The sequence below is a fragment of the Columba livia genome, chromosome 10 (assembly GCF_036013475.1).
Source record: "Columba livia isolate bColLiv1 breed racing homer chromosome 10, bColLiv1.pat.W.v2, whole genome shotgun sequence".
Lineage (NCBI taxonomy): Eukaryota > Metazoa > Chordata > Aves > Columbiformes > Columbidae > Columba > Columba livia.
Window position 1 is genome coordinate 8130548 of NC_088611.1, and position 14062 is coordinate 8144609.

The 14062-nt window shown below is 63.9% G+C and overlaps 1 protein-coding gene across 1 annotated transcript; it reads left to right on the forward strand.

Annotated features, from left to right (window-relative positions):
• Positions 1–6621: 6621 nt before the first annotated feature.
• On the forward strand, positions 6622–13945 carry CAMKV (CaM kinase like vesicle associated). The gene is made up of 11 exons (XM_065075280.1): positions 6622–6835; positions 9972–10080; positions 11234–11365; positions 11442–11516; positions 11593–11731; positions 11811–11931; positions 12209–12284; positions 12366–12502; positions 12586–12664; positions 12738–12825; positions 13013–13945. Exons 2-11 carry the CDS (start codon positions 9986–9988, stop codon positions 13274–13276), a joined length of 1206 nt encoding a protein of 401 aa, XP_064931352.1. The 5' UTR covers positions 6622–6835; positions 9972–9985; the 3' UTR covers positions 13277–13945.
• Positions 13946–14062: the final 117 nt, after the last annotated feature.

Sequence of the window (14062 nt, forward strand, 5' to 3'; positions counted from 1 at the left end):
GCCACGTCTCTCCCAGGGGCCATGACCTGTGTTGGCGGCACCCCTGACCCCCTGCGTGGGGGGCTCGCTCCCTCGGGTCCCCAGCCCCCCGGGGCACCCCCCTCGGGGCGTGCAGGTGAGGGTGCACTCACCGTTCCCCTGTCAGCCACGGGAGGGCAGCTGCACACTGGTGCTGGCACAGCCACCCCAGGCACCACCGTCCCCCTCCACCTGGTGCTTGTCAGCCACGCTGAGGCCACCCAGCATCGTTACCAGTTCACCTAATGCCACCCTAGTTGCCACAGGAGATGCCTGTCCAGGGGTTGTGCAGCCAGTGCCCCGGGGCTGGTGCTGGGGCTGCCGAGGAGCAGGGGAAGTAGCCGAGCCCCCACTGGCACTCACTGCCGGACCAGATGGCTTTCTCCTGTTGCAGGCAGGGGTAGCAGATGTCACATCCATGAGGAGCTCATCCCGACAAGGAGGTCCCCTACACCCCAATTTTGGGGCAAAATCCCCTAGAACAAGCCACTGGAAAAGAGGAGGGGGCTGGTGATGGGCATCACCCCCTGGGTGCACATCCAGAGCTCAGGCTGGGAGGTGAGGCCAGTGTTTGGGGCTGGATGGATGGGCAGGGGATGCTGAAACATGCTCCAGCTCCACGGCCACAGGCAGCTCTGCTCTCCGGTCCGTGGTGGCCACGCAGGTCCAACAGCCAGTGACAGCTCTAAATAAACCTCCCCAGCTGCTCATTAAGGAGTGCTGAAGCCCGCGGCCGCGTCAGCTCCCATCAACTGAGCTGTCTGTCTCCACTGGCGCCTCGCACCTGCACAACTCCACCACTGCTTGCAGGAGGGTATTTTTAGGGTGGCTGTGTCCCAGCATCCCACAGCCAGCGGGTGTCCCAACACAGTGTCTCAGTTTCCCCATGGTGGGGCCATGCTGCTCCCCTGGCCTGGGTTTTGGGTTGGCTGTGCCCCTTGGCATGGGTGCCAGACCTTCCCATGTGAGATGGAGCAGCACCATTTCGGCTCCACTGCCAAGTTGCTGTGGCAACGGGAAGGGCCCAGTACTGCATGGTTATTACGGGCTGGGTCAGAAGCGGGAGATATTGGGGGATGTGTGTCCTGGGGGTGCAGTTGGGGTGGCCGGTTGGGACACCGCCAGTGGCCAGGATGCAGGGAGGGAGGGAGGGATGGATGGATGGATGGATGGATGATGGATGGATGGATGGATGGATGGATGGATGGACAGATGGGCAGACAAGCACTCTACATGTTGCATGGGGCAGGATGGGTGTTGGGGGACATCCTTAGGGGCACCCCATGTGAACAAGGCTGTCAGTGCCCTGTGGTGGGGTGGCACAGTGAGCTGCTCGTTAGCTGACGAGGCTCATGCAGTTATGGTGATGTGTGTGAGGAGGGCCCCGGCCTTGAGCTGCCCCCCCGAAATGTGCTTGTGGAGATGACATATTTCATGCTAATATGTATTTATCCTGCCCTAATTACACTGCAGGAGGTGAGGAGTGAGAGCCTGGCCTTTAACACCACAGGCTGGTCAGCACCCACCCCTGTCTGTCCCTGCCTGCCCCTGCCTGCCCCTGCCAGCCTGGATCTGCGCCTGTGCTGCTCACACTGCCATAGCACAGGAGACGGACAGGGGACCTCGCAGGGTGGCACCTTGCACAGAACCCAGCACTCCTGCCTCAGCTGGGGGGCCTGGGGGCATCTCAGAGCTGCTGCCTTGGCAAGGGTGGGCACCTAGGGGTGGGCAGCCCAGGGTTCACACTAGACAAGAGGCACCCTAAGGTGCTGCATGGCCAGGCAGAACCAGTGGAGCACCTGGTTGAGCTGTGGGCACTTGTGGCTGTGCCGTGCTGTGCCACGCTGTGCCATGCCCACCCGCCACGGCTGCAGCAGAGCAGCCAGTGTCCCACCCCGGCAGCACGCCTTGCACACACAGCACTTTGAATGTTTTATTTGGGGAAAGTGCTGTCGTTAGCAGGGATTAATTATTAAAATCAGAGCCATCTATAAAACATGAGTGGCCGCGCAGGGCTGCAGGCGTACAGGCAGAGCTGGGCACAGTCCCGCTGCTGGCAGCACCCAGGGATGTGCTGCCACAGTGACTGCTGGTGCCACCGCGGTGGCATCCGTGTGCCAGCAGTGGTTTAGGGCTCCTCATGGCAAAGGGGGTGCAAAGGCCAGGTGCAGGCAGCAGGTGTTGCCAAGGTAGGTGGCCTGCACCCCCTTTTTCCTCCACCACAGCCTGCTGGGCAGCTGGAGAGGGGTGCAGAATGGGCAAAATTGTGCCAGGATTGGTGTCTGGGCAAAGCAGTGGCTCTGGTAGCCGCCGGTCCAGTGAGGAGTGCCAGGTAGCAGCAGGCAGGGCCGAGCTGTTTTTAGCGGTTGCCGGTGCACTGGGAGCAGGCGCGAAGCACGGCCGCCGTGCTGCCACCGCTCCATTTTTAGAAACCGGCAAGTTTTGCTAATGATGTCTGTGAGCGGCGGGGGGGACTGTCTGCACCTCCCCGCTTCCCCCCTGCTGCCTGCACCCCGGGTAGGCTGCCTGGGCACACCCGTGCTCCCCACCCGGTTCAGGCACCTACACCTGTGGCACCTGCACTGCCATGGGCACCTCTGCACACATTTGGGGCTCTGCAGACCCCTGGAGATCTTTGGTGGCCCCTGGGGATCTCTCCTGGTCCCTAGGGAGCTTTAGTGGTCCTCAGGGAGCTTTGGTAGCCCTTGGAGATCTCTGCTGGTCCCTGGGGAGCTTTCATGGCCCCTGGGGAGCTTTTCTTTACCTTGAAACCTTCCAGCCTGTAAGGCACATTTTTTTCCTTTTTATGCCCCCAGGACAGCATTCACTCTCAGCCAGAGAGGCTTGCCCTGTCTTGCACCCGCTCAGGACCTATGCCAGCTGCATCCTGGTCCTTGTCCTGGTCCAAGTCCTCTCCCCAGGCCAGTTCTCCCCTGGTGAGAAGCCCTGCTGGATTTACATGTGGAACTCCTCACCCTGATCAGCCTCCCCTGGTCTCCAAGGCCACAAAAGCCTCCTGAGCAGGTACCACCCTGGGGAGCCTCAGGGAACCCTCAAAGGTCTTCCAGTGGGAAGGGAAACCAAATCCCAATGCCATGTGTAATGTCACTGCTGTGATGCAGGTGATCACTGCAGCGACCAAGCCTCCCTGCCCAGGCAAGGCTCTGGGATGTGATGGGGACCAAGCCAGTTGAGAGGTACAAGGGTTTGTGCACTGTTGTCATTGAAATGGGGACAGGCCACACCAGAAGCAGGCTGGCTGGGGACAAGCAGCTGTGGTTGGTGGTGCCCTGCCAGGCAGGGGACAGCCCCATCTTTACCCATGGTGTGGTCACTGACTGGGACAGGCTGGAGGAGCTGTGGCACCGTGTCCTCTACCAGGAGCTGGGGGACTGCCCTGAGAAGATGGCAGTGCTGGCCACAGATGCCCTGCTGCCCCCAGTGCCAACCAAGTAGAAGGTGACCAAGCTGTTCTTCCAGGGCTTCAGCATGTCAGCCATGCTGGTGCTGGCCCACCCCTTGCTCGTTGCTAACTCCTGGGCTCTGGTGCCAACACCTCCTATGTGGTGGGGATGTGGGACAGCTACATGCTGCCCCATGCCACCTTCCACCTGGACGTGACCTGACACCTTCACATTCTACCCATGCTGGCTGCTGGGGTTCTGCGGGGTCCACCCAGGAGCCGACCCCTGTGCAGCTTGAAGTAGGCCTGCTGCCACGTCCTGCTGGGGACCGGGGTAGCCCTGCTCATCACCCTGACGGCACCTCAGAGCTGCTCCTGGGGGACAAGTGGTCCCACTGCCCTACAGCGCTGTTGGTCCCTGTCACCCACATCACCCCGGGGCCACTGGAGCAGGCAGCCCTCAGCATGCACTGGCCACCCCTCACCCTGCATTGAGTCACCATGCTGCTGTGTATCTTTCCCCCAAGATGGGAGTCCACCTGAGGCCACCTCCAGCTACCACATGGCCACCTGGTGGGGTAGCTTGCTGGCCACATCCCTTGACACCTTCCAGGGCACATGGGTGCTGCAGGGCACCTATGGGGAGGGCAGCCCTGCCACTGAGCACCCCCCACTTCTGCTGGCCCCAGTACAGGGCTAGGGGTGGTGATGGCACCCTGCGCCCCTGTATTCTCCCCCCCCCCCATCGCCAGCTCCCCAAAAGAAGGGATGGGGTTTATTTGGCCCTGTTGCCAGGCCGACGCACGCAATTATCGCTGATTGCCTGGCGGTTGCCATGGAGATGGCGAGCACGCAGAAATGCGGTGCCACGTAGTACTTGAGTCATGGACACGCTGCACCCCCCCCAACTGCACCCCACGGCACCCCCCCCAACCACCAGCCTGCCAGGCTGGGCTGGCCCCACACCCCCGGCCTGGGGCAGAGGGGTACGGCCATGTGTCCCCTGCCCTGTGGGCCCCCCACCCAAAGGAGTACAGACGTGTGCCCCCAGCCCTGGCACCCCCACCTCAGGCAGCCTGAGTGGGCTCCAGGTGTTCTGTGGGAAATGTCACCCCAGACTGGCCATGTCACCCTGCGCACGGCAGCGGGCTCACCGCAGGGCACTGTGAGGGGTGGCGGGTGCATGGAACAGTGGGTGTGTGGGGCCGGGGGGGTGCATGGGGTGGTGGGTGCACAGGGAGGTGGGTGCATGGGGCAGTGGGTACATAGGGTAGGAGGTGCATGGGGCGGTGAGTGGGCAGAGAGGGGGTGCACAGGGAGGGGATGGGCTCAGCAGTGGGGCAGGGCACAGCAGGGACAAACACTGTTGGGCTCAGCACAGCTGATCACCCCAAAATGGTGTGTGGGGGCGGCCCAGCGCCCAGGCAGAGCCAGGGCCAGGAGGGGTCGGATGGGCAGTGACAGGGGCCTGGGGCTGTTCTGCCATAGGCAGGAGGCTGGTGCCAGGAGACAAGGGGCATGAGCTGGGCCGAGGAGCACTGGAAGAGTGCTGGCCCATCCCTCATGCCACGAGCCACTTCTATGCAGCCCCAAGCCACGCTGGGCACTTGCTGGGTAATTGTGAGTTATGCTCCAGGTTCCCACGAGGTGCAAAGATTTATAACTGCGCTGCACTGCTGCCAGCCAGTATGATTAAACTCTTGATTAGAAGCTCAAACTACAGTGCCCTGCTAATTCACCCACTCTCATATGACTTTAATTACCCAACGCAAGTTGCAGTGGGGCTAGGGCTTGTGCGGCTCAGTGCTGCACAGGGGATGGATGCAGGGGGTGCTGTCGGGTGCCTCTGCCTTGGGGTGCTGGCTGGTGTCCCTGTGCACAGAGGGGAGATGCTGGCTTCAGGAACGGGACCCTGGTGTCCCCCATCTGTGGCCGGGGTGCCTTGGCTGACCTAGACTCCAGGGGCTATGGGCCCCAGGAGAGGATGGCCACATCCACGCGGTGGCTCAGGACTGCATGAGCCGGGTATTTTTGGGGAGCTGTGTTTGGTGGGTGCAGGAGCGGGAGGGGACGGGAAGGGGGTGCAGCTCGGAAGCAGCACCATATGGGCCGCAAATGCCAGCGCACTGCACGCAGCCATGCAGGAGTCTCTGCACACGCGATCACATTGCATGAGGACCAAGGTGCTCCAGGGAGGGCTGGTGGACCCACTGCAGCCCCGCAGCTGTGCTGGGCCCCAAGCCTGGGCTGTGGGCAGAGTTAAGGGTATTGCAGTGGCCAATTTCTTGCCACTTTCCTGCCCCTTGGGCTGGCCCATGGGGCACGAACAATACCTGTGGGGTGGGGGGCAAGCGGGTCCTTTGGTCCCACAGCTGGGGAAGGAATGAGGGAAGTTGCCTGGGTCTCACAGGACCATGGTGTGGGGGCAGGACTGTGTGCCTGCCCACCAGTTCATGGCACCTCTTAGTACCCTCAGGGGACACATACCTGCGACACTGAGCCCACGCTCGGCTCTGCTAATAACCTATGCTATGCTCCTGTTCTATCCCATCTATCCTGTCCCATTCCATCCAACCTGTCCCATCACATCCATCCCATTCCATCCCATCCCATCTCATCTCATCCCATCCCACCCTGACTCATCCCATCCCGGGACAGTGGCCATGGCCCAGCCCATGGCACAAGAGCTCACCCCGGTGCTCTGTGTCTCACATTGGTCCCTACCATCTCAGTAAAGCTGCTGTGATACCGGGGCTGCCCCAGCACTCAGGGCTTAGCAGGATGTGGCCTGTGGGGCACAGCGTCTCTTTGGGCAGCCACCCTCAGGGTGAGGAGCTCATACAGGGACAGCAGGGACAGGCGGTGACTCAGGAGACGTGCACGGGCAGCTCTGGCTCGCCGGGCTGGGCAGCAGCAGGAACGCAGCAAGCCGCGTGGGCTCGCCGGTATTTACGCGGCCCCGAAGCCACCACTGCGTGGGCAGTGGCGCAGGGTCCCATGGGGTCACCCGGTCCCCACGGCGTGGCAGTGCTCCAGCCCGGTTTTGGTGACTTTACCGTCCCGGGGGACACGGCCGTCCCGTCCCGCCGCGGTGCCGGGGAGCGTCCCCACGCCACGCGTGACGGTCCCCCACGGGTACCTCTCCCGCTCCCGACGGGCGGGGCGCGAAGTTTGGCGGTGACGTCAGGGGCGGGGCGGGGCGGGGCGCCTTGGGGGGGCGGGGCCCCGCGATCCTACCCCCCCCAACTTGCCGCGCCGGGCGCGCGGGGCCGCGCCGCGACGGACCGACGGCTCGGCTGGGCTCGGCTTGGCTAAGCTCGGCTCGGCTCCGCACCGGCCCCACGCGGGAAGGAGGAAGGGGCGCGCAGCCCCGCCCCGGGCCGCGGCCCCCTTTGCGGTCGGAGAGGCGTGCAGGTGAGCGCGGCGCCGCGCCGGGACAGCCCCGAGCCCCGCCGAGCCGCTCCGTGGGCGAGGGGGGCCGGGCCCGGGGTGGGGGCGTTGCTGGGATTTGGCACTTGTTGGCCCGGGGCTGCCCCCCACTTTACCCCCCCTGCTCCCCGGTGGCCTGGGACACCCCGGCAGGGCTGTGCCGGTCCGTGCCAGGGTGCGTGTGCGCCCCGACGGCTGCTCGCTGCCGCACCGCCCCCGCCGGCACCCGCGTCCCGCAGACCCCGAGCCCCGACGGGTGTCGCGGGCACGGCGAGATACCGGAGCTCAGCTTTCCCCCGCGCCTCCCCGCTCGCCTCCCCGGAGCCGCTCCTGCCCCAGTGCCTCCCCCGCGTCCAGCGGGGAGCCGCCGGGTCTGCCCCGTGGCGGGGGGAGCTGCCGATGCCCCTCACCCGGCGCCCTCGCCGCCGAGCATCCCTTCCCGGCCGGCCCCCGGCTCTCTCTCCCGCATCCCGCTCACTTCCCGCTGCCGCATCGCTCCGAGCCGGCCACGGCCGAGCCCTCCCCTGCGGTGCGCGGCCCGGGCTGCACCTCCGCACCCGCCGGGCCTGGGGACGGTGGGTTCGGGTCAGCCCGGCCCCGCGGGCGGTGGGGCTCCTCCAGCCCTGCCTCTGCCCCGGCCCGGGCCACTTCTGCGGGCAGCGTGGGGCTGGCGCAGCCCTTCCAACTCTCGCTGCCTGCCAGCTGCCTGCACCAGCAATATTTCGGTCCATTTTGGCCGGGCTGCATCTTTTGCCTCTCCCCAGCACATTCTTCCCTCTGTCTGGGGGGAACGGGATAGCAGCGGGGCACCCCCATGGACATGTCCAGAGTGGCTGCAGGTAGAAGCAGGGCTGCGGATGGAGTGCAGGCCAGTGGCACCTCATGCCGTAGGGCAGAGCCAGGGCTCAGGGGGCCGGGGGACCCGCTGGTGAGGGCTGCACGTCTGCGTCATCCCTCCATGCCATCCGCACCCGGCCACCCACCTCCCTGCTATTGTCTTACACCCGCTGTTGCTTTTGCTCCCAAATTAGATGCTTTGGGGGGGACACACTGGTGGTGCGCAGGTGCCAGCACAGCACCCAGCCTCCCGCCTGGCACCCTGGGGAGGGAGCACTCACCCCTTCGTTTACCCCTTGCCTGGGTGCCCCAGCCATGGTGGGGATGCTCTCACCTGTGAGGCACAGGTGCTGACCCCAATGTGGGGCTGGGTGCCAGCCTCCCTTGCAGGGTACCCCAGGTGCACTGTGCTCCCCCTGAGCCAGTCCAGGGCAAGGGAGGGTGCTGGTACTCTGATCTGACAGCATGGGTCCCCACTAAACCAACAGGAACTAATTTTATGAGTGCAGATCAGCTGAGAGCTCACAGAGACAGCGATAAAATCCCAGTATATCATCCTGCCTGGGTCCCCTTCCTGGCTAATCCTGGCATTGCGCCACCGATGCTGGCAGCCTGCCTGCCCGCCTGCAGGCCAGCCCTGGCCCCTGCTGGCCCCTGTCACCAAGCCTGCCACCACGCCAGTGGCTGCCAGGACAGCCCTAGGACCCCTTGGCCAGGAACGGTGGCATGGCAGAGCCAGCCTCGTGTGACACAGGGACATGGGGGTGCCAGGCAGGGCACATTTGCTGGGGAAGCTGTTGGAATGTGGCAAGCATGGGCTGGAAAGCCTCACCTGGTCTGCAGCATGGGAAGGGTGTCCCATGGGTGTTCTGCTTCTCTTTCAGGGGTGGGTGAACCCTGAGCAGGACAGGGACAGGTGCTCTTGCCCGGCATGGGCTTTCCGAGCAGGAGAGTGCTCAGGTGTCATATGAGCTGGGTGTACCCATCCTATGCGCATCGCTTGGGCAGGCACAGAGGCAGGTCAGCCCTGAGCGATGGATGCAGGAGGGAGCATCCCCTTATTCCCCGGCTTATTGCACCCATGTTCCACCCAGATTTGGGGTCAATCACCCCAGGGGACACTTAAGAGTGTGCCCTGGGTGCTACGGGCACGACCACCTTCTTCCCAGGGCCTGTGTGCCGGAGACAGGACTGTGCACCTGCAGGTGGGTCAGGTGCTGACGGGTGCTGCCCATCCCTGCCCCCTCCGAAGGATGTGCCGCTTTCTGCATCTCCAGCTCCCATTGCCATAGCAACAGGCTCAGCGCTTGGGTACCCACGATGCTGGCTCCCGCATCCCGCGCTGCCATCCTGCCCGTAGCTCTCACTGCCCGGCCCCGCTCAGTGCTGGCATGGCACGGCGAGGCCAGCACATTGCAACTGGTGTTTCAGGAGCTTCTGCAGCAGGCGATGGGTGCCTCCAGTGTTGTGCCAGCATCTTGTCACAGGGTCCTGCTTGGGCCCATCCAAGAAGGCTGGGGGGACCTGGGGAGCCCTGTGTCCTCCTGAGCAATCAGAAAATAATGTCAGCTGAAACTTCTTCCTGGTAATGGGGTGGGAAAGGGATCAATTTTTTGCTGGGAAGGTGCTGACCAGGGTCTGGTTTCAAAGGGTTCCTGGCAGGAAAGCCAGGGGCAGAACATCATTCCTAAAGGGCAGGAGAAGCCGTTGTGTGTCGGGCCAGTGTCCTGCGTGCTGGCAGTGGCAGCAGTGGAAGAGTGCTGGGCACCCCCTGAACTGCGGTGCCCACTTGCCTGGTGCTGCAGTGGGGCTGTCGGGGCTAGTAAGGGCTGGGGAGCTGAGGCTGCTGTAACTCGCTGCACGTTTGATGGTGTGTGACAGCGCTCTGCTAGGGGAAGCCCCAGCTACAGAAATGTTACTGTGGGGCAAAACCAGGCTGAGAAATGGGAAAGGGTCTGTTTGCCTCTGTTTTCCTCCCCAGTGGGTGCTCTGTGCTCTGCACTTGCCATAGCTTAATAAACCATTAATGATCTGCAAATGAGGGCCAGAGGGGCCGGTTTGCGGCTGTGCCCGTGGCCTGAGCCTAGGCAGAGTGGCTGGACCCCACAGGGATGGACGCATATTGGTGACACTGGGCATGAGGCAGCTTGCAGCAGCTGGGGAGCATGAGCAGCTGCCGCACTTTGTCAGGTTTTACGTTAATTAGTGTGGCTTGTGGGGGGCTGGTGTGGCTCCAGCGGGGTGGTGGTGCCGGGGCGCTCACTGCCTCTCCCTGCCCCACCAGCACTGGGCCCTGCGATGCCGTTTGGCTGCGTGACGCTGGGAGAAAAGAAAGATTATAACCAGCCGTCCGAGGTGACTGACAGATATGACCTGGGCCAGGTCATCAAAACGTGAGTTGGTCCTTCCCTGGCTCTGGGGGTGTCTGGGGGACCCCAACCACCTGCATGCCGCAGGCTGAGGAGTGGCACAAGGCTGCCTACGGGGGCTTTTGCGCTGCTGGTCCTCAGCTGGGTTGGATAGGGCACATTTTGGGGTGGTTGTCCCCTAATTAATGCCTCTTACTGGTGGGTGAGTGGGGGTGTTCACCATCAGCTCCAAGGAGGGCAGCAAGGTTTCCCCACTGCTGTCAGCTGCAGCCAGGCGGCTTCCTGTGCCTCTTCTTCCTCCCCCCAAATCTGCAGGGATTGCAGCAATTCCCCATGATCACAGCTCCCCCGAGCACTCCAGGAAGCAGGGGGGCTCTGCTCCAGCAAAGGAAAGGGCAGATATCATGTCGGGGGAGTAGAGCTGCCACTTTTCCCCAGCTTATGTTGCTGTGCTGGGGGACCCATTAGGAAGCACTCCAAAAAATGACGCTCTCAGACCCGTTGAAACCAATTTGAACCCAAAATACACACCAGAAATTTTTCCATCGGCCTCTGAAACACGAGGACTTCTTGGGGGACCTTTTCAGGTGCTCTCAGAGGTTTGTTCCATCCTCTGGGCAGCCTGTCCCAAAGCACACGGGCCTGGTTCCCTTGCACCCAGAGCAGTGGCCATGAGGATTTTGGCACCACTGCAGGGGTTGGATGGCTGGAGGCTTTGCCAGAGCAGCACCGAACATCCCCGCGGCTCCCCTGCAGCCCTGGCCCTGCCGATGTGCTCCAACACCATTAGTAATAGAACATTGCCACATCCCCAGCAACCGGCATGTCTCCCCTTCCTTCTTCCTGACCACGGCACTGACATTCATGCCGGGGTGCGCTGCAGTTCCACCGCGTCACGGGCAGCTTTGCACTGGACCTGACTCCAGCTGCCATGGGAAGGGAGCTTTTTAGTCAGCACATTTCCCTCCTTCCCTAGCAATTTGCTTATTCCATGTTGATTCCTTCCCACTGCCCCTTTTATTTTTTTCCCCTCTGCTCCGGAGAGGTTTTTAGCCGCAGCTTCTGTCTACCCCTGCAGCATCTCCCCTTGTCACAGGGATGGGGAGGGATGCTGGTGGGCCCGTGGACCACCCAAGTGCCCGTCCTAGGGGGGTGATGGCTGTGGGCGCTCTTGCAGGGAGGAGTTCTGTGAAATCTTCCGGGCCAAGGAGAAGACGACGGGGAAGCTGTACACCTGCAAGAAATTTTTGAAGCGGGACGGGCGAAAAGTGCGGAAGGCAGCCAAAAATGAGATAATAATCCTCAAAATGTGAGTGTAGGGGCTGGGGGGTCCCCGCACCGCCAGGCAAAGTGGGGACCCCCCCCATGGCCCCGTCTCTCTGTAGGGTGAAACATCCCAACATCCTGCAGCTGGTGGATGTCTACATCACCCGCAAGGAGTATTTCATCTTCCTGGAGCTGTAAGTTTGGGAGGTGTGGGGGTCTGGCTGGGGATGCCCCCACCAGGGAGGGTCTCAGCAGAGCTGCTGTTGGCAGGGCCACCGGCCGGGAGGTCTTTGACTGGATCCTGGACCAGGGCTACTACTCAGAGAGGGACACCAGCAATGTCATCCGGCAGGTGCTGGAGGCTGTTGCCTATCTGCACTCACTCAAGATCGTCCACAGGAACCTCAAGGTGGGTGCTGGGGGGTGGGAGCACCCCTGGGTGCTGGTGTGCCCCCCACCCTGGCGCTCACAGCCCCTGTGCCCAGCAGCTGGAGAACCTGGTGTATTATAACCGCCTGAAGAACTCCAAGATCGTCATCAGCGACTTCCACCTGGCCAAGCTGGAGAATGGGCTCATTAAGGAGCCCTGCGGCACCCCTGAGTACCTGGGTGGGTGATAGCCGGGTGGGTGACAGCCGGGGGGGGGGGGAGGGGGGGGCAGCCGATCCCTGCTGCTCCTTGCCACCCTGGGGACCAGTCCTGGAGGCTCCCACTGTGTCCCTCCTGATGGTCACAGGTGTTCCTGGTAGGTCCCTCCCGCTCCCCATCACCTCAGGGCTGATCCTGGGTGCTCACAGTGGGTCCACTCCCCATCCCCATCACCCTGGGGATAAGACGCTAGGGTGCTGGGGACCCTGAGGCAGGGCCGCTCTTGTGTCCCCCGCAGCTCCGGAGGTGGTGGGGCGGCAGCGGTACGGGCGGCCAGTGGACTGCTGGGCCATTGGCGTCATCATGTACATCCTGTGAGTGTGGGGCAAGGGCCAGGGCGGCAATGGGGGGCTGGGAGCTGGGGATCAGCCTGAGCCCCCCACCCTGTCCTCCAGCCTCTCGGGGAACCCCCCCTTCTATGAGGAGGCAGACGAGGATGACTATGAGAACCATGACAAGAACCTCTTCCGCAAAATCCTGGCTGGGGACTATGAGTTTGACCCGCCATACTGGGACGACATCTCACAGGCGGGTGAGCCCCACACTGGCGGGGGGGGAAAAGGGAGTCCCACGTTGTCCCCCCTCCAGCACTGACCTGCCCCCCTGTGTCTCCAGCCAAGGAGCTGGTGACACGCCTGATGGAGGTGGAGCAGGACCAGCGGATCACGGCGGAGGAGGCCATCTCCCATGAGTGGTGAGGGGCTGGAGGGGCGGGCAGGGGGCTTGGGGGGGCTGTGGGCACTGCTCACCCCTCCCTGCCTCCCCAGGATCTCTGGCAATGCTGCCTCCGACAAGAACATCAAGGACGGTGTCTGCGCCCAGATCGAGAAGAACTTTGCTCGGGCCAAGTGGAAGGTGGGTGGGGGTGCCCCATGCCTCAGTTTCCCCTCTTGGCCAAGCTCAACATCCACCACAAGGTTGTCAGCCACGGGGGGTCTGCCAGCTCCTGCGACCCTACCAGTCCCCAACAGCCATCCCTGATGGGGGACCCAGTGCCCCACAGACAGGGGAACCCCCACGAGCCCCCGTTTCTTCCCCACAGAAAGCTGTGCGAGTGACCACACTTATGAAACGCCTGCGGGCCCCCGAGCAGACAGAGACGCCCCCGGCCAGCACCGCTGCCACCACCGCTGCCACTGCCGCTGCCACCACCACCACCGCTGCCGCCACGGATACCGCGGCCCCTGCCACGCCGCTCGCCACCGAGCAGCCCCCGGCCTCTGCCACGCCGCCCGCTGCCACGTGTAACGGGGACGGTGCTGCCGCCGCTGCCACCACCGAGGCCCCCAGCGAGCAGACGGGCTGAGCGGTGGCAGCCCCCGCGCCCCCCTCTGTACATAGTCCCCGGCACGGTGTCCCCCCCACCCCTCGCCTGCCGCCCCCTTTTCTACGTGCCCCGACGGAGAGTCGGCCGCGGGGCAGAGCCCTGCATGGAGCCCGTCCTCCCCGGACCCCCAGCCCCTCCTGGCCCCCTCGGTGGCTTTGCCGGTCGGTCTGTTCCGCCCCCCTGCTCTCTCAGTCTGTCCCCCGCCACCGTCCCCCCCAGGGATGCTCAGGGATACGGGGCAGCCCCCCCGGACGCATGCCCCGTGGGGCTGGGGGGTGTTGTGCGGAGCCGCCCAGGACACGTGTGCATGCACGGGACGGCGGGTGGTGCCGCGCGGGACGGCGGAGGTGCCCCAGTGGGCAGAGCACCTGGCAGCCCCTCTCCCACCCGGGCCTCTGGGGGGTGCGTTGCAGCGGGAGGGGGAGCATGGGGGCCCCCCCCGCCCGGGGGGACCCACACGGCCCCCAACGCCTTGTGTCTGCAGGATCCCAAACGACCCCCCCGTGCCTCCCTCCGGTCCCCGCTTCCCTCCCCGCAGCTGCATGCCTGCAGGGCCGGCTCTGCCCGCGGCTGCCGCCGGCGCCCCGTGCGCCCTGTGCCCCCGCACTGTATCTCTGGCAAATAAAGACCCCGCTGAGGACAAACTGAGACAGCACCAGCGCCGCCTGCCCTGTCTCTCTGTAGGGCCTCGTGTGCCGGCAGCTGCCTCGCACGCCGGTGGCACATGGCGCAGCTCTCGCCAGGGCTGAGCGAGGCGGGGCGGCC

What these genes read in the sequence shown, in the direction of transcription:
- CAMKV (XM_065075280.1), top strand. Translation starts at nt 9,986, where the DNA reads ATGCCGTTTGGCTGCGTGACGCTGGGAGAAAAGAAAGATTATAACCAG. An exon ending in CGGCACCCCTGAGTACCTGG is followed by an intron (nt 11,932 to 12,208) that starts GTGGGTGATAGC and finishes TGTCCCCCGCAG; the next exon opens with CTCCGGAGGTGGTGGGGCGG. An exon ending in GGCGTCATCATGTACATCCT is followed by an intron (nt 12,285 to 12,365) that starts GTGAGTGTGGGG and finishes CCTGTCCTCCAG; the next exon opens with CCTCTCGGGGAACCCCCCCT.